The sequence below is a fragment of the Delphinapterus leucas genome, chromosome 6 (assembly GCF_059928025.1).
Source record: "Delphinapterus leucas isolate spDelLeu-1000000601 "Yukka" chromosome 6, BTC_Dleu_Yukka2, whole genome shotgun sequence".
In the NCBI taxonomy this organism is placed as follows: domain Eukaryota; kingdom Metazoa; phylum Chordata; class Mammalia; order Artiodactyla; family Monodontidae; genus Delphinapterus; species Delphinapterus leucas.
In genome coordinates this window covers 112,534,385-112,558,605 of record NC_143134.1, presented here as the reverse complement: position 1 = coordinate 112,558,605, position 24,221 = coordinate 112,534,385, and the positions used below count along the sequence as shown (strand labels likewise).

The 24,221-nt window shown below is 45.0% G+C and overlaps 2 protein-coding genes across 2 annotated transcripts in view; one reads left to right on the top strand and one right to left on the bottom strand.

The window, feature by feature from the left end:
• Positions 1-1,848, bottom strand: part of MORN5 (MORN repeat containing 5) — a 32,237-nt gene extending 30,389 nt beyond the window's left edge. The window contains exon 1 of the mRNA XM_022577964.2: positions 1,686-1,848. Coding sequence (XP_022433672.1) covers positions 1,686-1,732 — 47 coding nt within the window. The 5' untranslated portion in view covers positions 1,733-1,848. The remainder of the gene's footprint in view (positions 1-1,685) is intronic.
• Positions 1,849-1,947: 99 nt separating this feature from the next.
• On the top strand, positions 1,948-16,524 carry NDUFA8 (NADH:ubiquinone oxidoreductase subunit A8). Its single transcript, XM_022578812.3, has 4 exons — positions 1,948-2,077; positions 7,968-8,131; positions 12,140-12,305; positions 16,206-16,524. Exons 1-4 carry the CDS (start codon positions 2,027-2,029, stop codon positions 16,341-16,343), a joined length of 519 nt encoding a protein of 172 aa, XP_022434520.2. The 5' UTR covers positions 1,948-2,026; the 3' UTR covers positions 16,344-16,524.
• The last annotated feature ends 7,697 nt before the right edge of the window (positions 16,525-24,221 follow it).

Here is a 24,221-nt window from a genome sequence, read left to right as displayed (position 1 = left end):
ATTATTCAGACCACCTACAGACATCTCCAGCCCACCCCAAATAGAACTCATCCTCTCCTCCCCCAAGCAGCCGAATCTTCCAGGTTCAAAGCCTGGAGGTGGGCTCTGGGCTGGGATTGGAAGTAGTCTCTGAGTGGGACCAGGAGTCAATCAGTTGCCAACTCCTGGCAATGAAATCACCCAACTTCTACGTTTTTCTCTTTCCTGCAGCCCCACTGCCTCTGCCTTGGCCCAGAGACCTGGTGCCTCTTACCGAGACAGTGGCAATGGGCTCTGACCTGATCTCCCCACCTCCACTCTGCTTCCTTCCGTCCCTCTTTCCATCCTTCCCTTCCTCCTCTCCCTCTCCTTCCCTTCCGTTTTTTCTTTTATTCGTTCAAGGTGAAAAGCCTTCATTTTATATATGTATTTTTTTGGCCGTACCACGTAGCAAGTGGGATCTTAGTTGCCCCACCAGGGATAGAACCCACGCCCCCTGCATGGGAGTGTGGAATCTTAACCACTGGACCACCAGGGAAGTCCTGAAATGCCTTCATTTTAAATTCAAAGTAAATTAGAAAGAACAAAGAGAGCTACTTTATAATGAAGACATCAATCCTTAACAAGGATATGATGACCATATCTCAAATATTATTCATTCATTCATTCTCTTATTTATTCATGTGGCTAACATTAAACGGAGTGTGTGCCAGACAGATGTACTATGAGGAGGGTTACAGAGATGAAATAAATTAGATTTCCTAATGCCCAGCACTAGCAAGGGTCTAACAGTGGCTCTTCCCACCCACAGAATTGTGCATGGTATTCAAATCTCTCTACGTAAGAGCACAGCCCCCCTGTCTAGCTTGGGCTCCCACTCTCCTCCAGGCACATTCTACACTCCACCCAAACTGAACTGCCTTCTCTTTCCCTTATAAGCCCTCTGAGCTATTGCTCATGCTGTTCCCTTTGCCTGTAAGCATTCTTCACCTTGCATCTCCATCCACCTAGATCCTACTCAACCTTCAGGGCCCATTTCAAATATTGTCTCCTCCATGAAGTCTTCCAGGACTGCTCCAACTAGATGCATCCTCTACAGGGGCTCAGCAGGGGTCTATAGTAGAAAGCACAAGGGCTCTGAAGTCAGATCTGGTTTTCATCTCTGCTCTGTCAAATGCCAACCAGGTGACTTTGAGCACATTATATAATTACCTTGTGCCTCACTTTTCCCATACGTATAATGGGGATGATTATATCTATCTCATAGGGTTGCTATGAGGAGGGAAATATTCAAGCAAAGCCACTATCTGAAATTATCTTCTCATTTATCTGTTTGTTGGCAGTATACCAACTAGATACGCTTCACAAGAGCAAGAATCTTGACATTTTTAATATTCTTATCCCTATATCTAAGACTGGCATTTAGCAAACACACATATATACGGGTATACATGGAATGGATGTATCTCAGCTCTGCTGTTTATTAGATATGCGTCCTTGAGCAAGTTACTTCACTTCTCTGGATCTCATTTTCCTGAACTGTAAAATGGGAATAAACGTTCCTATCTGAAAGGGTTGTCCTGAAGTTTAAAAGGCATAAAGTTTGTGAACGTGTCTGGTACAAAGTCCTTTGCAGAGGCAAAAAGACCGCCGGCTTTTCCCAGTCACGGATGTTCAAGACATAGTGAATCAAACGAGGTCCTTACCTCCCATCTACAAATTCCCCAATATATTGGCTCCCCGTGTACTCCATGGCGCCTGCCTCTAGCTTCCAGCCGTTAGGAGACCAGATTCTCGGTGTATCCCGCCTCACTATGACAACCAGAAGGGATAGGCGGAACCGAGGCGAAGCCCCACCCCCAGGGTCCGCGGAACTTCCTGGCTCTGCGCATGCTCTGTGGCTCGCTGGTGGGCAGAGCAGTGCGCCTGCGTGCCGCCGCTGCGCATGCGCGGACGCTACGTGGCCCACGACAGTCGGAAGGGGAGTTCAAGGAGACGTGGGCGACGCGGCAGCGGGCACCTCCTCGGGGTCGGGGCTACCGCCGTCATGCCCGGGATAGTGGAGCTGCCAACTCTGGAGGACCTGAAAGTGCAGGAGGTGAGGCTCGTCCGGAGGATAGGCAAGCGGGGCACAGGGCTACAGCTTCCCGGGCCTGGGCCCAACCCTGCTTGCACTCCGCGGACCCTGGGCCCCGGATCCCCCATCCCCACCCCATGCCCCCAACACTTACACAGGTTGACCCTCGGAGGCCTCCTGGTCAGCTCGGGGAGACCCATCCCTAAGTAGCTCGAGAACTCTCCTCCCCTTCCCCACAGCAACCTGCGTCTCCGTTACGTGAATAATAGTACTTTTTATTAAGCACCAACCAGGGTCACTTTACTTACTTCATGTCGCTTAATACTCAAACCTCCTTGCGAAGTGAGTGTACAACCCCGGGTGCTCCAGTCGAGGGAGAGAGAGAGTCACCTTAAAGTAGCATCGTCGGTGCAGAGTGCATTGGAGTGGAGCTAGGAAGCCGCAGAAAAAGGAGATGATATTGGAGAGTGAATTTGCTAACAACCTGGGAAAGTGTTTGGTAATAGGACATTTAAAGCATTCATTTATTCAACAGCTCTCATTTGAATAATTACCCATACACTGGAAAATGAGAGAGATAGTCCCTGTCCTCGTAGAGTTTATAATCTAATAGGGAGACAGAAGCATAAAGAGGCAATTACAGTACAGTGTAGTTAGTGCTATGAGAAGTGAAGACTGATAATACTAATTACAGCAGACACGATCAGGCCTTTTCTAGATGTCAGGCAGGTTGCTAATTACAGACATTAATTCATAGGGTCCTTCCAGCAACACTGTAAGGAAGGCTATAATCGATCTCTCCACGTTACAGATAAGGAAACAGGTCCTGAGAGAAGTGATTTGCCCAAGGTCACATGGTAAAGCTGGAATGTGAACCCAGGTCTGATTTTAAAACCCATGCTTTTAAACTACCATATTATGGGCAAAAGCTCAAAAGAGCGAGAAGGCAGTACCTTTTGTATTTTGTGTTTTGCTTTTTGACATGACTCTTTTGTTGGTGGAAAGCAACAGTTGCTGAGCCAGGAGAGGTACCTTGGGCTGAGGCAGGGCTGGAAGCGACTTTCACAAGGCCAGACTGAGCAGTTTGGACTTCATCCTGTAAGTGAGGTGGTGGGGAGAGGTGGAAGATTTTAAGGCAAAAAAAGTGCCAGGACAGGACTGGATAATGAGGCTACACTGGAGGAGAGGGAGGGGAAGATGAAAAATTACATGCCAAAAATTATATCCCAGGCCCTGTGTTAAGTGTTTTACCTGCATTATTTCACTTCATCTTATATGCCTGTGAGAATGGCAACTATTATTATATTATTTTAATTATTATAATAAAGTGACACGTACCAAAGGTTGGGGGTGGGGACGTGTGGGTACTGCCAACAGTCAGTTTGTTTCTTGCCCGACTGTGAAGCTGGGTTAAGACTTTGAGCTGCTGTATTTTTCACTGGCACTTTAATTTGGTTCAGCAGTCATCTGAGGTTCTGCTTCTTGCACGTGTTCTATTTCTGGAATAAATTTGCCTTTAGAGTTCACACAGTTGAACTGAGGAACAGATAATTACATAAATAGCTAAAATACAAAACCAAGTATGATTAAATGCTACAGAAGGGGGCAGACATGGTTTAAGAAAAGAGGGTAGGATTTGAAGTTGTATCTAAATTCTAGGCCTAACTCTTCGGTTACCTCGATGAGTCACTTTTCCCATTTGCAGACACAGTTATTTTATTTGTAAGATGAAGTGATTCCAGCTGTGTAGTTCTCTGAGGCTATGAAGGGAACAGAGAAAGCACTTCTTGGGCATAATGTAAGACTTGGCTAAATGTCATTTGAAGAATGGCATTTACAGGCAGAGATGGAGAGAAGAACTTTCTAAACAAAGCAGGATCTGAGCAAAGGTAAGCAGGTGAGGCCAAAAATGGGTTCCAGGAAAGTGAGTTCAGTGTCCTAGAGGACAGCCAGTACCTTTTTAAAGTCTGGTGGGTGAGAAGGCCGGAAGGATAGTTGGGATCCGAAGGGTTTGAATACTTAAGTAGAAACTTAGGCCTTATTCTGCTGTTAAGCCTGAATCCTTCAAGGGTTTTGTTGCTAATTTGTTTTAATAACAGAGTAAAATAAGAATTGCCTTTTAGGACAGCAGCTCTGTGAAAATGGTTGGAAGAGAGGAATAAGAAAAGCAGGAAACCAATAACTGAGGAAGATATTATTGACCCCAGCATGATTGGTGACTGTGCTTACAGAGAGGAAAGAATGCATTTATCTAGCATTGATCCGACTTAGCAATGACTTAGGTATCAGAGGCAGGAAAGGTTGAGGATTCGGTGTCAGATTTGCAACTTGACAGAACTGGGGAAGCCAGAAGGAGTGGGTTTGAGAAGCAAGTTAAATCCATTTTGGACCTCATTGACCTTCGAGTTATATGACACATGCCTATGGAAAAATAGTCAGAAGCTTTGGGCAGGAAAATCCTTGTACACATTAACGATTTTGAGTAAAAATAATGGCCAATATTTATGATGTGCTTCTATGTGCTAGGCACTGTTCTTCATATTTTTAATGTGTGTTAACCCTGACAACAGTTCTATCAACTAAGTACTATCATCCTCCATTTTACATAAATTAAGCAAAATACAAAACCTAGTATAAATTAAGAACTACAAAAAAAAAGGTGCAGATCTGGTTTAAGGAAGAGAGAACAGGACTAGAAGACTGCTCGTAGATTGTGGGACTTCTTCTGCCTCTGTTTCCGCACCTGCAGACCATCTAAACCTGCTGTGCAGTGAGGCTGTTATGAGGACAGATGAGGAAGGGCATTGAAATTCTGTGTTCTTTGAGACAAAGGGAGCTGAATGAATCTGAGAGGGTATTCACAGTAAGCAGCTGTGAAAGGCTGTGGCTTCTGTTGGAACTTGTCAGTATTAGTGAAGAAGCAGGTGAGGGGTGGTGGTGACATCTGAAGTTCTTTGCCTCCTCAGTGATGCAATGGGGAGAGACCTGATTGGAGGTCACACTTTCTGGTGCTAGTTCTGCACTTGCCACTGACTTGCTGCGCCATCTCGAGCACATTGCTCCTTTTCCTTAGGAAATAAATTCAGTGAGTGGTTCTCAGCCTTGATTTCCCTGTGACAGGGCGTGTTTTATGTGCTTAACAACATGGGCATAACCTAGATTGGGATAAGACCTCTACACTTGTGGGGAAGTAAAGCAAAGAAAGCCATAGGCTTTTGGGGGCGTGATAGCTGTGAAGGCATCGGAGTAATTAAATCAGCCATTTAAAGATGTTTTAAGACATTTGACAAGGAAATAAATGCAGCTAACTTAATTTTTTAAATATATTAAGCTTTAAAAAAAGTCTGCGTCTTGATTTTTTAGCCTCCCAGCTCTTTACAGGTAATATAGCAAGCAAACGTGTACTACTCAATTAACCTAAGTAAACTATTATCAAAAACTCGAATACAAAATATTACAGATTTTTAAATGAGCATATTAGAATTGTCATGGCAAATTTCACTTACATCCTAAATTTACCTTTGCTTTGATAATTAGAACAGTTGTAATATTAGTAGTCATAGTCATAACTTTATTCTTCTCTTCCTATAGTGTGTAGATGAATTATCTTTTCATCTTTCCTTGCCTTTTATCTTATTAAAAATATTAATAATTTAACCTAAGCTGTGTGAAATTCCTGAAAAATGAAATTATAAAATTTTTATTATTATAAAAATAATAATTATAAAATTATTCTCATGTAAAAGTTCTTAATACATATTTGCAGATCAAATCCAGGGGTATCTTAAGGCATAATGCACTAGGGCAAACTAGATTTTATTCTAGGTACAATGGGTCAGTTTTAGAAAATCTGTTCATGCTCTACAGTACATTTATAGATTAATGAAAAAGAAACCTGAAAATTTCAGTCTTTCCTGGTGGAGGAAACAACAGTGCAACAAAGCCATTTATGGTTAGAAAGAAACTTCCCTAATGAGGAACGTCCAACAAGTATATCCCAGACACCAACAGCCAATATCATACCGAACTACTTTAAAGTTTAGAACAAGGCAAGGACGCCTACTGCCATTGCTGTTTGTCTGTATCATCCTGGAAGTTTTGGTCAGAGCATTAAGACAGGGAAAGAGAAGAAGAAGGACAAAAAGATGTAATATCAGAGAGGAAGGGAGGCAGTTTTTATTTGTAAATGGAAGCTTTTCTCTTAATCCTCTCGAGTTTCCTATTAGAACTGACAAGAGTTCAGTAGACTATGGTTACAGAGAAGATACAGTGTAAAAACAAGCAGTAACCAACTTGAAAATCTAAGGGAAAAATGTCCCATTTAGATAGTATCCAAAATGTGAGAACACTGAGGAATAAACAAGAAATATGCAAGTTTCCTGTATGAAGGAAACTGTAATTTTGACCAAAGAAAGTGAGAATGAGCTAAATAAATGGAGAGACATACTGTGTTCTGGATGAGAAGGCATCAGTCACGTATTCTTAACTCTCTTGTAACTGTTACCTCCCCTGCTGCTGGCACGGAGTGAGTGCTTGACGGCTGCTTGTGCTGGGGCGCTGTTTTGGGTGCTTGGTGGACCATGGTAAACGCCACCTTAATTAGTTTAACTTAGGGAGAACGGACATCTTTACAGTAGTCGTCCTCTGTTAAAAACAAAATGCCAGGGCTTCCCTGGTGGCACAGTGGTTGAGAGTCCGCCTGCCGATGCAGGGGACACGGGTTCGTGCCCCGGTCCGGGAAGATCCCACATGCCGCGGAGCGACTGGGCCGGTGAGCCATGGCCGCTGAGCCTGTGCGTCTGGAGCCTGTGCTCCGCAACGGGAGAGGCCAGAACAGTGAGAGGCCCGCATACCGAAAAAACAAACAAACAAAAAAACCCAAAATGCCTACCCTCTTGGAGCTAACGTTCCAGTGGTCACAGATAGAGTGACCACTGGTGCTAGCTTATCTAAGGTGATTAGGGAAAGACTCTGAGATAAAATGTGAGCAGAGACCCAATAGTGTAACCGTGCCCTTTCCTTTCTAATTTGTTGTATAACTAGACTTAGGACAACTCCAATGGGAATTATTGGAGGAAGGGTGTTCATCTGTAAGAACAGCCAGAACGGTTTTGAAAAGGATGAATAGTGAGGAGGATGGTCTTCCCAGACAACGAACAGTAATTCAAACATTGTGGCATCGGCACAGGAAGAGGTGGTACAGAAAGAGGCTAGCAGGACCCCTGCTGTAGCAGCTGCTACACGGGCTCTGGACTGTACCGTGAGCTGGCTGAGGCTACGCTGTGCTTCTCAAGAAAATGTGCTGGGGTGCAAGTGAGTGACACTGACACCGTCGTAGGGATGGCTGCCTTGGATATACTCTATAATTTTAAAAAGTTCACAGATTCGGTTCTTTATTATTAATAATAACTTGCTAAGCTAGATGCTCTTACTGATCCCTTCCAGTCTCTAATCTTCTGTGAGTCTCATCTTCCGGGAATCTTGTATATCCTCCCACTGTTACTTTTATTCCTGGAGAGGAGACTCATCAGTGCTCCTCAGAGTCGGTTCCTCCCCGTACATCCCAGAAGCCTCCATCTTCCTTCAGAGCTCCACTTTCTCTCTCATAAAGATCTAAGGATTCCATTCGGGCTGCCATTTCCTTATGTCTAAAATGGGGATGGGGATGGTAATATCAGCCTGATGAGATTATTACGAAGGTGTGGAAAATCATACATGTGAAAGAGCTCTGTGATCTCTGAAGCACCATAGATCATAAGGGATTATTACAGAGTCCCCTGTCTTTAGTGTTCTTGGCAAAGTCAGAACGGGGCTACCTTCCTGTTCCCTGTATCTTGACCAGCATGAGGTGAGGTTAAGGAAGTGGTGTCCTGGTACAAATCTGGTCCTTCTCCTCTGTTCCTCTCCCCAGGTGAAAGTCAGTTCTTCTGTGCTGAAAGCTGCGGCCCATCACTACGGAGCTCAGTGCGATAAGCCCAACAAGGAGTTCATGCTCTGCCGGTGGGAAGAGAAGGACCCGAGGCGGTGTTTAGAGGAAAGCAAGCTTGTCAACCAGTGTGCCCTGGACTTCTTTAGGTAAGATCTTTTCACGTCAGTGCCCACTGGTTGCAACATCAAGGTATATGTATCTCTGTGAACATCCAGCTAATTAAATGGAAGGATAAGTTTACTAATTTTAGTAGGGAATGCAAGGCTTTACAGTCACATAGACCAAAGTAGAGCACACAATAAATGAGAGTTCTTTTTGTTCTTTATTACTTGGCACTTTTTTTTTTTTTTTTAAATATAGTTGATATACAGTGTTGTGTTGGGACTTCCCTGGCGGTCCAGGGGTTAAGACTCCATGCTTCCAGTGCAGGGGGCGTGAGTTCCATCCCTGGTCGGGAAGCTAAAATCCCACGTGCCATGTGGCCTAAATAAATAAAAATAAATAAATAAATAAAATTACAATGTGTTAATTTCTGCTGTACAGCAAAGTGATTCAGTTATATATATTCTTTTTCATATTCTTTTCCATTATGGTTTATCACATGATATTAAATATAGTTCCCTGTGCTATACAGTAGGACCTTGTTGTTTATACATTCTATATATAATAGTTTGCATCTGCTAATCCCAAACTCCCAATCTTTCCCTCCCCCATCCCACTTGGCAACTACAAGTTGGTTCTCTATATCTGTGAGTCTGTTTCTATTTTGTAGATAAGCTCATTTGTGTCATATTTTAGATTCTACATATAAGTGATATCATATGGTATTTGTCTTTCCCTTTCTGACTTAATCAGTATGATAATCTCTAGGTCCATCCATGTAGCTGCAAATGGCATTAGTTTATTCTTTTTTATGGCTGAGTACTATTCCATTGTGTGTGTGTGTGTGTGTGTGTGTGTGTGTGTGTGTGTGTGTGTGTGTGTGTGTGTAGACCCCATCTTCTTTATTCATTCGTCTGTCAGTGGACATTTAGGTCACTTCCATGTCTTGGCTATTGTAAATAGTGGCAAGTTCTTTAATCTCCATGAACCCCAACTTCCAAATTGTAGAGTAATACCTATCATAAGATTGTTGTGAGAAATTGGAAAAGGCACATAAAAACAGCTTAGCACAGGGCTTGCTTATAGGCATTTATTAGATTGTTATCATTATCATTACTACAGAACACACAGTTACGATGGAAAGGAAAGGTGTTCAGAGTCAAGTGTTGAGGTAGGCCACTGTACTTGATATAAGTAAAAAAAATCCAAATTATGATTGTGGAAAAATGTTTTAACCATATTAGTCAGAACTCTATTAAAAAGGACAGAAACTCAACTCAGAGGGAGTTGGCTCATGTCACTGTAAAGTCCAGAAACAGGACTGGCAGGACTGGATTCAAGGGCTTAAATAATTTCACACCTACTTGGTATCTTTTGGCTTCACCTCTTATCCCCCACCCCCAGTTTCTTAGTCCTGCTTTCTCTGTCAAATTCATTTTCAAAGAGACCCTCTCCTTGCTTTAGCAGCAATGGCCACCAGCCAGTCCAAGCTGCTGTGCTCCTTGCTTAGCAGACCCAGACAAAGAGTGCCACCCAGTAGCATGAGCAGTGGTCCCTGGACTGAGTCTTAGTGGCCTGGCTGGTCAACTTCATGTGCATATCTTTGAATCAGTTGTGTTTCAGGAGATAAAATGCTGTGAGTGGTCAGGCCTAAAGTGGGGAGCAGACTTAGATTCATCTAAATCACATTGCCGAGCGATAGGGAGGGGTTGTTCCCCAAAGGAAAATTTGAAGGACGTTCCAGAAGAATAGAGAATGACTGCTGGCTAGGCAAAACCCACAGCTGTCCCTTACAGTGACGCTAGAGGAAAAAAAAATTGCTTCACGCAATAGCGGCTTTCCTTCTTTCTTGCTTCTGCTGTCTCTGTCCACATGCAGAGATATTTCTGTGCTTAAAGTCATGGTGTGTGTACATTTGAAAATTCATTTTTTCACTTGAAACTATTGGAAACATTCTTTCAAGTTGCTCTGTCTTCATGATCATCATTTTTCATGGCCGTGTAATATTCCATCCGTAGATAAACCAGCCATAATTTTGTTATTAAACATCATTATTGATTGTTTTGGATAAATCTGCAGTGATTACATTTGTGTAGAGATCATTTTCATTTTATAATTAATTCCTTGGCATAAATTTCCGAGCAGTGAGATTATTCTTTAAAAGGCTTTGAACATGATTTATGGCTCTTGAATTACAGTTGGAAGTTGGGTCAGTTTATGCTGTCCTCAGCCTATATCCTGGTATCCCTCTCCAGCATTGCATATTTATTTAAATATTTGATAGGTACAAAATGGTGTTTTACTCTTGCTTGAATTTGCATTGATTTGATTGCTAATAAGGTGGACTGTGTGTTCCTTTAAAATTTTTTTATTTTCTAAGAGAACTTTGGCAAAGTATTCTTCCTTTGACTCAGAGGGAGCATGTTTAAGTGGGAAATGTTTGGATTTCACCAGCTCCTGAGGTGCTGAACTAGCTTGCTGTAAGCACTAGTAGGTAATTGTCTATTAGTGTGGGTACCAGGGTAACAGAGCCCAGAACATAGACCTAAGTACCAGAGTGATGGTTTGCAGCCTTTCTTCCGCTGCAGCATACTGGAGGAGTCCAAAACTCCAACTGGACACGGTTGTTCACCACCATCGCGATTCTTAAGTCGAGGCTAGGGGGGTGCAGTTTTGTGTACCGTAGAAATGCAGGTCGTTGAGGCTAGAGGTAACCCAGAAAAGCTCCTGAGGCTTTGACATTCCTTCTTCCTTCCTCTTAACACATCCCATCACCCCCAAGGCTATACTCAAAATACCTGCAAAGGGGGCTTCCCTGGTGGCGCAGTGGTTGAGAGTCCGCCTGCCGATGCAGGGGACGAGGGTTCGTGCCCCGGTCCGGGAAGATCCCACACGCCGCGGAGTGGCTGGGCCCGTGAGCCATGGCCGCTGAGCCTGCGCGTCCGGAGCCTGTGCTCCGCAACGGGAGAGGCCACAACAGTGAGAGGCTCGCGTACCGCAAAAAAAAATACCTGCAAAGGTATAAGAAACCGGTGCCCCTTGGTTGCCTCCCAGGAGGGGAACCGAGCAGGAATGGAAAGGCAATTTTTCTTCATGTATTTCCTTCAGCCACCTCCGAGGTTCTTCCCGAGACGTGTTAAATACGATTCCTGTGTTGAGTGTAGCTAGATTCTTGGAGTGTGACAAGCAAATACTTCATTATTATTCCACCGGGGGAAGGAGGTGCTCCACGCTTCTTCCACTGCCTCAAATATGGCTTTTACATAAAATAACAGTATTTTATTCTCGTTTGACTTTGCATTTATTTGCTTACTAGCAAAGTTGAATGGTGAGAGAAGGGGAATTTCGCAAAATAATGGAGGCTTATCCCTTTTATACACAAAAGTTAGTTTTTCTTCAGCCATTTCTGGTTACCACAAAATGAATTATATGCTATGTTGCTTCTTAACAGAGAGCAAATATAATTTAACTTTCTTCTTAATGACAAGGATTAATCTCTGTTTTTGTTCAGTGCATGAATAGAATGAAGGCTTTTGAGCTTTGGAGGCGTGTAGGTCAATCTGCCTCTACACAGATTGACCCCAGGATCAGAAGATCCTTGTTAGTTTGTGAATTTGCTTTTTATAGTCTGTCTCCTCCTCTGTCAATGTCTGTCACCTCTGACTTCTGTCAGCATGCCCATCTCTGAGTGTGCCTCCTTCTCTTCTAAATTTGTGAAGAGGGTAATCTTTAGATTGGATCTAAGAAGAATAAATAGGTCCCAAATGAGGAGTTCTAAGTGAAATATATACCCCTTAGACCACAGTCTTTTGACATTTCTATTCATTTGTTTTTGCTACACAAAGAAATTAGGTCTTATTCCTCAGAATCTTTTTTTACGTATTGTTTCTCAACCTGAGGCTCTCCAAGTGGTCTTGTAAGTGAGGTAAGAGTACTCCCGTACCTTTCAAAAAGCAAGGCTGTGTGTATGAGGTCTGCACCAAATTTTTCCCCACTTTTTTGTTTTTCATCGTTTTGCAAAGAGCTGCCCCTAATCAAGCCCTCTTTTCCAGGCAGATAAAGCAGCACTGTTCGGAGCCTTTTACAGAATACTGGACCTGCATCGATTACTCTGGCTTGCAGTTATTTCGTCGGTGTCGCAAACAGCAGGCGAAGTTTGACGAGTGTGTGTTGGACAAACTGGGCTGGGTGCGACCCGACCTGGGGGAGCTGTCAAAGGTAACACAGTTTCCTGCTGCTCTCTCCCTCTTTCTTTCTCTCTCTCTCTCTCCCTCTCTCTCTCTCTCTCTCTCACTCGCTAAGGGTGGGGAAAGGCAGGGGGTGGTCCGGAATGGGTCTTCTGTGAGTACAGATCTGATGTGAGAAATCCAGACTGACCAGTCAGCTTCATTAGGGAGTGGTTATACACAGTCCAGAGGGAGTTTATTTAATAGAAGTGTTCCTTTAAATAGCTCGCCCAGCATGTGCAGATTTGTTTTTGATTAATTAGCTAACTGAAGAACAGAAGGGAGTAGATGAGGATAAACAAAATGTTAGGGGCACCGTCAGTTGAAAACATTGAGTTTATTGTGGGGAAATAGGTTTGAGGTTATGCCAGATTTTTCAGGAACATACCTGAGATTTAAAAAAAAGTAATGCCTATAGTTTAAAAAGCTTGTTTTTCTTTTCTTTCTCCCATATTTCCTGTCTCAGTTGTGACACCACCATCTGTTGAACCCTCAGAGGGAGAAACCTGAATGTCTTTTTTCTTCACTTTGCACTCCTTCTTCCTTTATCCAGTCCTCAATTCCTGTAGCATCTCCTGGAATATTGTTTTGAATCCTCTCACTGTCCCCCACTTCCTGGACAGGAGTTCTTAACTGGGCTACATGAATTTCTGGGAGGGGAGGATGGATCACTATAGGCATGATCTGTGTGGAAAATAAGTCAAATATCACTTTCCTTTAAAAAAACAAACAACTTTTCAAGGGCACTCCTATTTGCTTGCAAAACAAAGCATCCCCTCCATATCCTGACATGCCACAGCCCTTTGTGATCTGACCCATCCCTGGCTTCTTAAGCATTGTCACCCTCCATTCCCTCTGGGAAGCATAGGTAGCAAGGCATGGAGGGAAGAACTCTGGTTTGAATGGAGACTGAGAGTGGATTTGAATGTTAGTTTCCTGACTTAATTGCTATGGGTCCTTGAGCAAATTTCTTAACATTTCCTATCCTACCACATTTATAAGATGGGACCAGTATTAATCCCTGTTTTTCTGTGAGGATTAAGCTACGGAGCCTGTGTGAATCCCCAGCACATAGGTCCACAGTTAATGTTCGTTCCCTCCCTTTGTGTGTGGCATCTGTGGATAGTTGGGTCTTAAGCTTTTTGCTATAAGTAGAGGAATGGTTACGCAATTTTTTTGTGTGTGTATCTGGCATATCTTTACTTTGGATATCTTCTTTGCTGCACCAAACAAATTATTTATTTTTATTTAAAAATAATTTTTATTGGGCTTCCCTGGTGGCGCAGTGGTTGAGAGTCCACCTGCCGATGCAGGGGACACGGGTTCGTGCCCCGGTCCGGGAGGATCCCACATGCCACGGAGCGGCTGGGCCCGTGAGCCATGGCCGCTGAGCCTGCGCTCCGCAACGGGAGAGGCCACAACAGTGAGAGGCCCGCGTACCGCAAAAAAAAAAAAAAAAAAAAAAAAATTATTGAAATATAGTTGATTTACAATGTTGTGTTACTTTCAGGTGTACAGTAAAGTGATTCAGAGATATATATATGTGTATATATATACACATATATATATTTTTTACATTCACTTCATTACAGGTTATTACAAGATACTGAGTAGAGTTCCTTGTGCTATACAGTAGGTCCTTGTTGGTTATTTATTTTATATATATAGTAGTGTGTATATTTTAATTCCAAATGAACAGATTATTTTAAATAGTTGATAATTCTAAGTTGGAAAGTGGTGGAACTTTTACATAGAATCGAGAAAACTACCGTTTCTCATTTCTGTCTCACGAAAGGAGAATTTACGAATCATGTTGTTAAGAAAGCATTTTTATTCCTGAATCTTTGTAATAACATTTTTAAAAACCTATAAAAGGAAAACGTACTGTTATCTGAACTCTCTTCAAAAGTGTATTTCTTTGAGAGGATTATCAGCTTTAGTTATACTTAAGTTCAGTATTCAGTCTCTTTCTAAGAACGGTCATAATTGGCTGGACAAAGCCTCCATTTTAGCGTCATTCACTTGTGCATTCTGGTTCCACTGGCTTGCCCTTCCCTCCTGTTTGCCCCCAGTGAGTTCATACTCACTCGTCCAGTCTCAGCTCAGGTGTCAGGTCTGTCTTTGAAGTTTCTGGCTCTCCTAGGCAGGATTGCTCTCTCTCACCCATAATTCCATTGTCCTAATAATATTAATATTGAAAATAACTAATGGAGCACCTGTTCCATACATCGGGTGCTTCATGTATACTCTAATAACCCTAGGAGCTACTACTAGCTCCGTTTTACAGATAGGAAATTGAAGGTTAAATCAGGTGCCCAAGGTCATTTACCTAGTAATTAGTTTGACCACATGCTTCTGCTCCTTTTCTATTTTGAGTGTGGTGCAGAAGAGGAAGTTGCTTTATTGTCCTTTCCCCAGTAATTTGTCCTTTAAAGGGGTCCTTTTATTTTTTCTAGGTTTATTTCATAGACATCTTGAATTCCTTAAAGGAGCTTCAGATGCCAGCTGGAGGCATTTGGAATACTCTGTCAAGCAGTAAGGAACCATTAGTGATCTCTAATTATAGCAGAGAGATGAGAGAACTGTTTTAAAAGCAAATGAAAAACTATTCTGGACTTGTAGTCAGAAGACTGGGGTTCCAGCTCCAACTCTTGACATTTGCTGCGTCTTGATCTTAGACAGGCCAGCCACCTCTGCTCCTCTTCCGTGAACTCGAGATAATTATGCCTCAGAGGGTGGTTACAATAAGAATTATGTGATTGTGTCCATGAAAGCTCTGTTCACAATAGATGGTGTTTGCATTTGTGCATCTGGGAAGATTGATCTGGTCACAGTGTGTGGAGTGGCTTAGGAGGCTACCAGATAACAAGACTACTGATAACCATGGCCTTCTGTCTTTCTGCCTCTCTGGGCCTGTTTCCTCATCCTTAAAATGAGAACAATTTCTGCTGGGTTTCTGATGGAGACTTCTGTGGGTTTCAGTGGGTGTAAAACGCCGTCCTCCTCTCTCCCCGGGACCCCAGTTGGCTCCCTCTCTCGCCTGGCCCATTGGGTCAGCCCCCCCGTCTAGCTTCTGCTCCTTCCGGCCTGGCCTGCAGACGTGAGTAAGTTACTTCCCTGCTCCAGTGACACCTGTTGCCCTTGGGTTAAAATTCAAGCATCTTTGCGTGTCGTTCATCACCTGGCTCCCGTGTCTCAGTGTCGAGCATTCTGTGAGAGCACGGGCTTTGGAGCAGGCAGATCTCATTTCAGGTCCATCCACCGTTAGCTGGGGGGTCCCAGTGAACCTGCAGGTTGACCTCCGAGGAGTGTGAGAGTGAACTGGAGTAACGCGCTTGGCGTCATGTCTAACAACAGGACATGCTTGGTTAGGGGCTGCCTCTCCCTGCGCTCCGCGCGCGGCCCGTGCTTCGGCTGCCCCAAGGCCGCGCCCCTGTCTCCGTGTGCACTGTTGGCTTCCTGGAAGGTCTTTTCCTCTCCAATCTTCCTGGTTGGCTCCTGCTCACCCTTCAAGAGGAAAGTAAACGTTGCCCCCTCAGAGCCAGGCCGAGGACGCGTGGCCGTGTGGAGGAGGCCTTGCTGTCCTAGCGCTCATTCGTCTCTCGGTCACCGTGACCCGCTTAGGAAGGCCTGGGTGCTTTTCCGGGCTGACTCCTTCACCGAGGACAGTGTGAATCGTGCTCTCTTCCGTATCCCTAACTTCTTCCATGTGGAAGGACACAAAGTAGGCCTTCTTCAATGTTTATTCGGGGTAAGTGTGATTTGCTAGGGCTTTATGGATGGGGAGTGGCTGAGGCAGCCAGAGCGGAGAGGAGACCCCAGGAGGTGGGTTCATGCTCACAGCTTCTCCACCAGCCCCTCAGCTCTGCTTCTCCTCTTTTACCCGCTGCAGGTCACCAAAGTGAAAACAGATCGGCCTTTACCAGAGAATCCCTATGACTCAAGAGCAAGGCCAGAGCCCAGCCCTGAGACGGAAGGAGATCTGAAGCCCGCCAGACATGGCAGCCGCCTCTTTTTCTGGACCATGTGAAGATGGGTCCGTGGCCCACACCCAGTCATGCACCCAGGCAGCGGTGATGAAAACTCTCCTGTAGCTTCATCAACCGATAGAGGGCTCTTTCCAGAATCACAAACATTAACAAAAACATTAATTTATGTGACTTGGCAGTTATTCTATACCATTTCCTGCCCATTAAAAATTTTAAAGGAAACAGTTGTATTTTATTATGTTTTATATAACCTTTTGGCCTTTAAAGATGACTTCCCCTTGCTTTTTCTGCTTGTGGTCCTGCCTGTTCCTTTCTCTTTGCTTCAAGTAGGCATTTGCCAGTGTGGCAGGGGAGCCGTGTGGGATCACGGACAAATGACTGTGTAAAGGAAAGGCTTTGTTACCTGAGACAGCGCCTCGGGGCCAGTGTGGGTTCACACATTTTGAAGTCTCAACTTTCTTTCTTCCCATCCAACATCTCTGACAAATAGAGTTCCCTGAAGGTCATACAAGGGAAGCATCCAGGATAGGAGAAGTGCAGAAACACTTGAGCCTTGTGACTCAGGCCATGGGCGGGGCTCCTGGCTTGGTCTTCTGCAGTCTCGCTCAAAGTTTCTTAAAGAACCAAACTTCCACCACTTCCCCTTGATATCCCATCCTCAAGCATTATAACCCAGATGTTTTTCCTGATAGACAAGGGAGTTGGAGGCTGAGCTCCCAGCTCCAAAGCCAGGAAGTCGGGAGGTCTGAGTGTCAGTTCCAGCCTTGGGTGTGTTTCTTAACCTCTTGTGAGAGGTTGAATTTGAGGACAAACTAAAGGGAACATGCTTATCTACCTCCTGGGCAGGTTAAAGCCACAAGTATTTATAAAGCTCTTTGGTTCAAAGCACTGTTATGTCTTTCTTTTCCCTTTCATTCAATTCCTTTTTCACTACTAGGCTATTTCCTCTCCATCTGACTGGGGGTCACTTTACACCTTCTGGTCGTGGCCTTATATTGCATATGACCCTGCGTAAGTCTCAGCTCCCTGGGCCTTGCTTTCCCATTTGCAGAGCCCTGGAAAGCAAAGTGGTATGGAGTCTTTATATATAAAGGCCTTTCCAACTCCTAGATACTCGAAGTGGGGAGATTGCAGTGAGGCATTGGTCTGTTGCCCAAAGTGTTAGGACAGAACACAAAGCATTGGAAGATGCGCCTTGCCCCGCACCCAGTTCTGACCCCTTATTTGGGAGCATTTTGGGTAAACCTTACTCGTCTGCAAAAGCTTGCCAGCCACTGTTGCCTTATTCTCCAAGTTCAGAAGAAAAAGAATAGATTCTTAAATTTTTAAAACAGCTAAGGCAACACCCGTTAACCCCTTGCGGGCCCAGTCATTGGAAGTCATCCCTGGTGGGGAAAGTACAAGCAGGCCTGCAGGTTTGTTCTTATGATAACCTCAGACTGTGTGTTGCTTCCTAGGTTCTTTCTGCAAAGGAAGCTGGGACTTGCATCAGTAATAACAAATATTCATTGAGCCCTGTGCCTTGTGCCCAGTGCTTTACATGTGTCAACTCCTTCAGTGCTCAGAGCCCTTTGAAAGAGTTTCTGATATGTCATTTCACAGGTGGAGGAGCTAACGCCTAGGGAGAGGTTAAGAAGCCCCATTCCTCCTTCCTATATGAAATAGTGGATGTGGGATACAAATGAAAATCGTCTGGTTCCAATGGCCGCATCCTTGTCCTTCAAAGTCATCAGTGGTTCTCAGCCTTGTCTGCACATTGGAATCACTGGGAGGCCCTGAAATACTGATGTTGGGATCCTACCCCAGAGAGATTCTGATGTAATTTGTCTGCACTATGGCCAGGCCATGGAGGTTTTGAAAGCTCCTCAGGTTGCTCTAAGGTGGAAACCAAGGTCTAGGGCCCCTGATTGATTGAAGCAGGTCCAAGAGGTTAAGTGCTCGTAGGTAAGTGACTGAGATTTAAACCCAGATACGCCTGATTCCAAAACCCTTAGTCTTCCTCTGTTCCGATGCATATACATCACCTGAGGTCTTATTAAATGAAGATTCTAATTCAATAGGTCTGGAGTGACATCTGAGATTTCTAGTAAGTTCTCGGTGCTAATGTTGCTGGTCCATGGACCACACTTTGGGTAATGAGGGAATAAACCACAGTATCTGAGTGCAGGAGCTATGATTAATCTATCTGGCTGCAGTGTCTAGCACCAGGCCCTCCCTGAAAGTTAATTCACTTCTTTAGAATCAGAGCAACAAGTCTTGAACTGTTAATGGCTTCAAATTCAACTCTAGGATGTTTTTTTTTGCGGTACGCGGGCGTCTCACTGTTGTGGCCCCTCCCGTTGCGGAGCACAGGCTCCTGACGCGCAGGCTCAGCGGCCATGGCTCACGGGCCCAGCCGCTCTGCGGCATGTGGGATCTTCCTGGACCAGGGCACGAACCCGTGTCCCCTGCATTGGCAGGTGGACTCTCAACCACTGCGCCACCAGGGAAGCCCTCGACTCTAGGATGTTTTAACTTCTGCCCAAGTTGGACAGAAGTTCTTGCCTTGCCTCCTCCTTGCTTTGAATTCCTTGAACGAAGAAATTCACTTTGGCTTTCCTGTGTTCTTGATGGAATCATACCACATCATAGCCTTCTAGGACTGAAGAGTCTTAAGTAAAGACAGAATTCCTAAAATCTCTCACCCCAGACGGGTTCACAATTTCAGTAGGTAAAAAGGTCACAGCACAATTTGAAAGCAGTCGGTGCGAAGAATCTCTGAGCAGGGCGTCAAATAATAGAAAGTCTTCCTGCTGGTTTGGCTTAAGAATAATGAGGCTGACTCCTCACATTCCCAAAGGAAATTTATCTGCCCCCTTTCCTCTGCCAAGCCTGTTCCTGTCTTCCCTATCGGAGGGAATGGCGTCTCCATCCTTCCAGTGTCAAAACATGAGATGCTCCCGTGACTCCCGCGCACTGCTCTCTGTGTTCCAGTCCCACAGCAAGTCCTGTTGAGTTCCTTCTATAACCTCTCACGTCTGTTACTTCCTCTTTTATCTCACTGTCACTGTCCTAGCCTGGTTTTGTTCCCCTTGCTTGGATTATTAACACCACTGCCTAACTGGTCTCCCACCGCCATCTCGCCATCCAGACCATGCCCCAACTTGCTGCCGTGCCTCTGACACTCGAAAACCTTCAGTGGCTCCTGAATGGCTATTAACTAAAGGCCAGACCCTTACCGGCATCCCGACACTCTGTAATCTGCCCTTAGCCTGGCCCATTTCCCGTACCACTATCTTGTCACAGACCCTACAGTCGCCCAAACGCCATTCCTCAAGAGCGTTTTCCAACTTCCAAATCTTCACTAACGCCGCCACCATCCACTTGCTGGGAAACAATCCTGCCCCCATCTCTGCCTCTTGAAAGTCGACCCATCTCTCAAGTCAAACACTAATGCTGTCTTCCCCAGGAAACGTCCCTTCCTACAGCCACAAGTGCTCTTTCCTGCCCCTTTGTTCCCATGACACAGTATGGCATGAGGGTTAAGCACGAGGACTCTGGAGTTGGGCTGTCTGGATCTGAATCCAGGCTCTGTTGTTTCATAGCTGTGTGATCCCAGGCAAGTTACTTAACCTTTCTGTACTTTCTTTTCCCCATCTGTAAAATGGGGGGAACAATGATAGTACCTACATCCTGGGATGGCTCTGAGGATTTAATGAGGTTTACACATGAAATGCTTTGTACAGTGTTGGCAAATGCTAGCAATTGTCACAGCGCTCTATTTGAGTAATGCCTGTCATGGCACTGGGTGTTGTCTTGTTTCCCCTGGTCTTAGTACTGTAAGATCTGGCCTTCTGTCTTATTTATATGTCTATATTCTAGTGCCCAATACATGGAAGACATCAGAAAATGATTAAACTATAACCCACGTTTATCTTTCTGAAGAACTTCCAACCCCCCTCCTTGCTATAGAGCAACAAACCAGCACATTAATTATGTAGAGATAGGAGTAAATCTTTTTTTTTTTTTTTTTTTGCGGTACGCGGGCCTCTCACTGTTGTGGCCTCTCCCGTTGCGGAGCACAGGCTCCGGACACGCAGGCCCAGCGGCCGTGGCTCACGGGCCCAGCCACTCCGCGGCATGTGGGATCTTCCCGGACCGGGGCACGAACCCGTGTCCCCTGCATCGGCAGGTGGACTCTCAACCACTGCGCCACGAGGGAAGCCCAGGAGTAAGTCTTTGAGATTAAATTGCCACCTTTGTAGGTATCAGGTCCTAGCTGAAATGCTTTTTGGTATAATCAAAGATGTACTCTTATGCTCTGAAATGGATCATGGCACACTTCGGCTTTAAATATACCAGTTGCTTCTACCACATAGGAAGTCTCTGTTTGGGGTTGTGACATCTCTTTGTGTCTTGAGCATTTGTAACATGTGTCACAGGTAATTTTACTAAGATACTAAAATTCATAAATGTATTTGCTTAAAAAAAATAAATTAGAAAAAAAAAATTAGAACAGAGTCAAGAGATTAGGGAGAGGTGACCCCAGACTTTATCTGAGGAGTAGATCTGGGTGGTAGACCTGAGAAACAAATGTGGGTTGTCTGGTTCCAAGGCCACACTCTTATTCTTCAGAGTCATTGAATCTTATCCTTGGATGCACATTGGAATCACCTGGAGACCTTTAAATACTGATGTCCAGATCCCACCCCCAGATCTTCCGGTTTCATCGGTGTGCAGTGTGGCATGGGCATACAGATTTTGTAATAAGTAATATCGCACCTGCTCACTTACGCTCAACCATACTTTCTTCAATGGGAGGGAAGGGGTATAGTTGCAGCTAGAACCCTGGAAATACATTCATTAATTCTTTAATTCATTCGGCAAATATTTGACGTCTTGCTTCGTGCTACTTACCATTCTAGGCAGGAATGATGAGCAAGACAGACGGGCTCTGCTGTCATGGGGCTTCCATTCCAGGGGGGAGGCAATAAACAGGTAAACAATGTGAAGGGTCAGTGTGAAAACGAATAGCTGGAAGGTGAGGATGTACTTAGAAAGAGAGGCCATGGAGGGTCTCTCAGAGGAAGTGGCATTTGAGCTTCCCCCTCAAGGAACAGCCAGTTAGAGGGCTGATGGAAGCATGTCCCAGCCTCAGGGAACCACAGGAGCAAACCCCTGAGGCAGGACAGGGCTGTGTGCTTCGGGAACAGTCTGCCCGGAGTGTGGTTTTGTGGGTACAAGCGCAATGCAGTTGCAGCTTCCTACCTCAACCTTTAACATGCCGGGGACAGTCCCTGTCCTCGGTGTCTCCACAGTCTGCTGCAGAAAGTCCACACTCCTCAGTGTGACAGCCGGTCATTCCAGAGTCTGACTCAGAGCTCTCCAGCTTCATCTCCCACCATCATCCCCGCCACACACTGGATCCGCGCCTTCTCAGACATCTTGCGCCTTTCCTCTTGCTGTGTGCTCTGCCCCAGAGTTCTCCTCCACCTCTCCTCGGTGCACCTTTCCCTCAAGACACAGCTCAAACGTGCCTCCTTGGTGAAGCGTCCCTCAGGTCCCTCCAGAGTGACTCACATCTCCCTCTGTGTTCGGGCGCATCTCCTGCACTTCAGCTGCTGTGCTTTTGGGGAGCGAGAAGTCCATCTTGTTTAACACCGCAGCTACCCCTTCAGGCAAATCTCCTGGCAGATTGTCAGTGCCTGATTGCTGAATGAATGTTGCACAGCCATTGGCCTCTCCGAAAGGGAGTAGCCTAGTTAATCCTTAACTGTGTACCCCTCTATGTAGAGTAAACAGGAGGGCATTCTGTATTCCAGGAGAGGCTCAGGGTTCTGCCACAATGATTAGCGCCACTGGAGAAAGAAGGGAATGCTCTGTTTTTTTGTTTTTATTTTTCAAAAAGAGCCCAGAAATCCCTGTCACAGTGGCAGTAAAAAGTGCCGTCTGTGAACTAAAGGGAGGAAGATCCATAAAAGGTCAGATTAGGCTATGGTAATAAGAATTATAATTGCATGCCGGTATTCCTTTAATTTGAGGGTTGAATGCAAGTTAAGCAGGATGCCCTTTCTGGAAGCCGTGTTTTAATCAATTCTGCTGCTCTGGTGGAAGAGTTGAAGCTAAAAAGAAAGTGATGATAACGTTTCTTTCACTTGCCATCTGAAACCAGGGTATTACGTGATGTGACAGTAGTTTGATGTACAGGCTTTATGTGTGTTTTATTGTCTGTGGAACATGCAGTAGCTTTATGTTGCTGGGTTCCAAGAAGCTGAGGTTCCCAGTGGTGGCCTCAAACCAAAGAACTTTCAAGAAAATCCCTTGGCCTCTTTTCTTCTCTATCAGTGTGATGGCCAGCAAGCTAGTTGGAGGAGGTGCCTGGGGTGCCGTTCCCATGCTATCTCTGACCTTGCTGTGTGATCTTGGCAAAACACTTTCCCCTCTGAGCCAGTTTCTTTAGCTATAAAATGAAGTAACAGACTGAGATGGTATCTGGGCTCTTTTCCATACCAAGAATTACATAAAACGCAGTTTCTCCCCTAGCCAATTTGTTGGGGGAGATGGTGGCGTTTTGGTGATTTTCTTGAGGTAGATCTAATCACCTGGGCAGTTCATTCTGGACATATCATTAAAATGAGAAGGGCATTTCAGGCCTTGGTTTTAAATAGATCACCCACTCAGCCTTTTGAAGGACACAATACAGAAGAGAGTCAAGGGTTTTGTCATCCACTTCGAAATTGTTTCATGTAGCTTTCTTGTTAATTGAGGCTGAGTTTGTTCAGAGGATTATTAAGAAGGCTTTGATCTTGGGACTTCCCTGGTGGTGCAGTGGTTAAGAATCCGCCTGCCAATGCAAGGGGGCACGGGTTCGATCCCTGGTCTGGGAAGATCCCACATGCTGCGGAGCACCTAAGCCTGCGAGCCACAATTACTGAAGCCCAAGCGTGTGGAGCCCGCGCTCCGCAACAAGAGAAGCCACTGCAATGAGAAGCCCGCGCACCGCAACGAAGAGTAGCCCCCGCTCACCACAACTAGAGAAAGGCCGCGCGCAGCAACGAAGACCCAACACCACCACAAATAAATAAATAAATAAATTTATTTAAAAAAAAAAAAAAGGCGGCTTTGGTCTTAAAAGTTAAAGGAGGAAACCTTTGGAGATCATCTTCTACTTGAACTGCCTTCTGACTGGGCCAAGCCCAGTCTGAAGCCCTCTGCCGTCGTGGGTTCAGGCTGGCTGACACGGAGGTTGGCTGCGTGGAGGGCCGGGGGGCACAGCTCACCTGTGGAAATAGGCAGCAGCACTTGGAGTACGAGAGGGGACCTGAGCATCGGACGCCGAAAGGGCAGGACTGGGATAAACAGGGAGCACGGAGTCAAAGAGTGGTTGGGAAACAGACACCCTAATAGAAACCTCTGCAAAATCCGTGAACAGGCAGTTTGCAGAAGAAAACATCAGAATGGCCAATCGACTGTGAAAAGATGTTTAACCTCCCTAGTAGGCAGAACAATGCACATTAAAGCCACAGTGAGATGCCATTTTATTAGCAAAAACGTAAAAGGTTGATGACGTCAAGGGCTTCCCTGGTGGCGCAGCTAAGCCTGTGTGCCGCAACTACTGAGCCTGCGCTCTAGAGCCGGTGAGCCACAACTACTGAAGCCCGCACGCCTAGAGCCCGTGCTCGGCAACAAGAGAAGCCACTGCAATGAGAAGCCGGCACACCACAACGAAGAGTAGCCCCCGCTCGCCGCAACTAGAGAAAGCCCGCGCACAGCAACAAAGATCCAACTCCGCCATAAATAAATAAATAAAATTAAATTAAAATTAAAATTAAAAAAAAAAAAAGAATTGACCCAGATGTGGGGAGATGGGTACTGTCCTACTGATCCTGTAGGAGTATGAACTGATACATTGATATATTATGCTTGGAGGATCAAAATAT

Bases quoted from the DNA above. Each gene is read 5' to 3' on its own strand.
- NDUFA8 (XM_022578812.3), top strand. From the start codon at position 2,027: ATGCCCGGGATAGTGGAGCTGCCAACTCTGGAGGACCTGAAAGTGCAG. The intron at 8,132-12,139 runs GTAAGATCTTTT...CCTCTTTTCCAG, and splicing joins TGTGCCCTGGACTTCTTTAG to GCAGATAAAGCAGCACTGTT. The intron at 12,306-16,205 runs GTAACACAGTTT...TACCCGCTGCAG, and splicing joins ACCTGGGGGAGCTGTCAAAG to GTCACCAAAGTGAAAACAGA.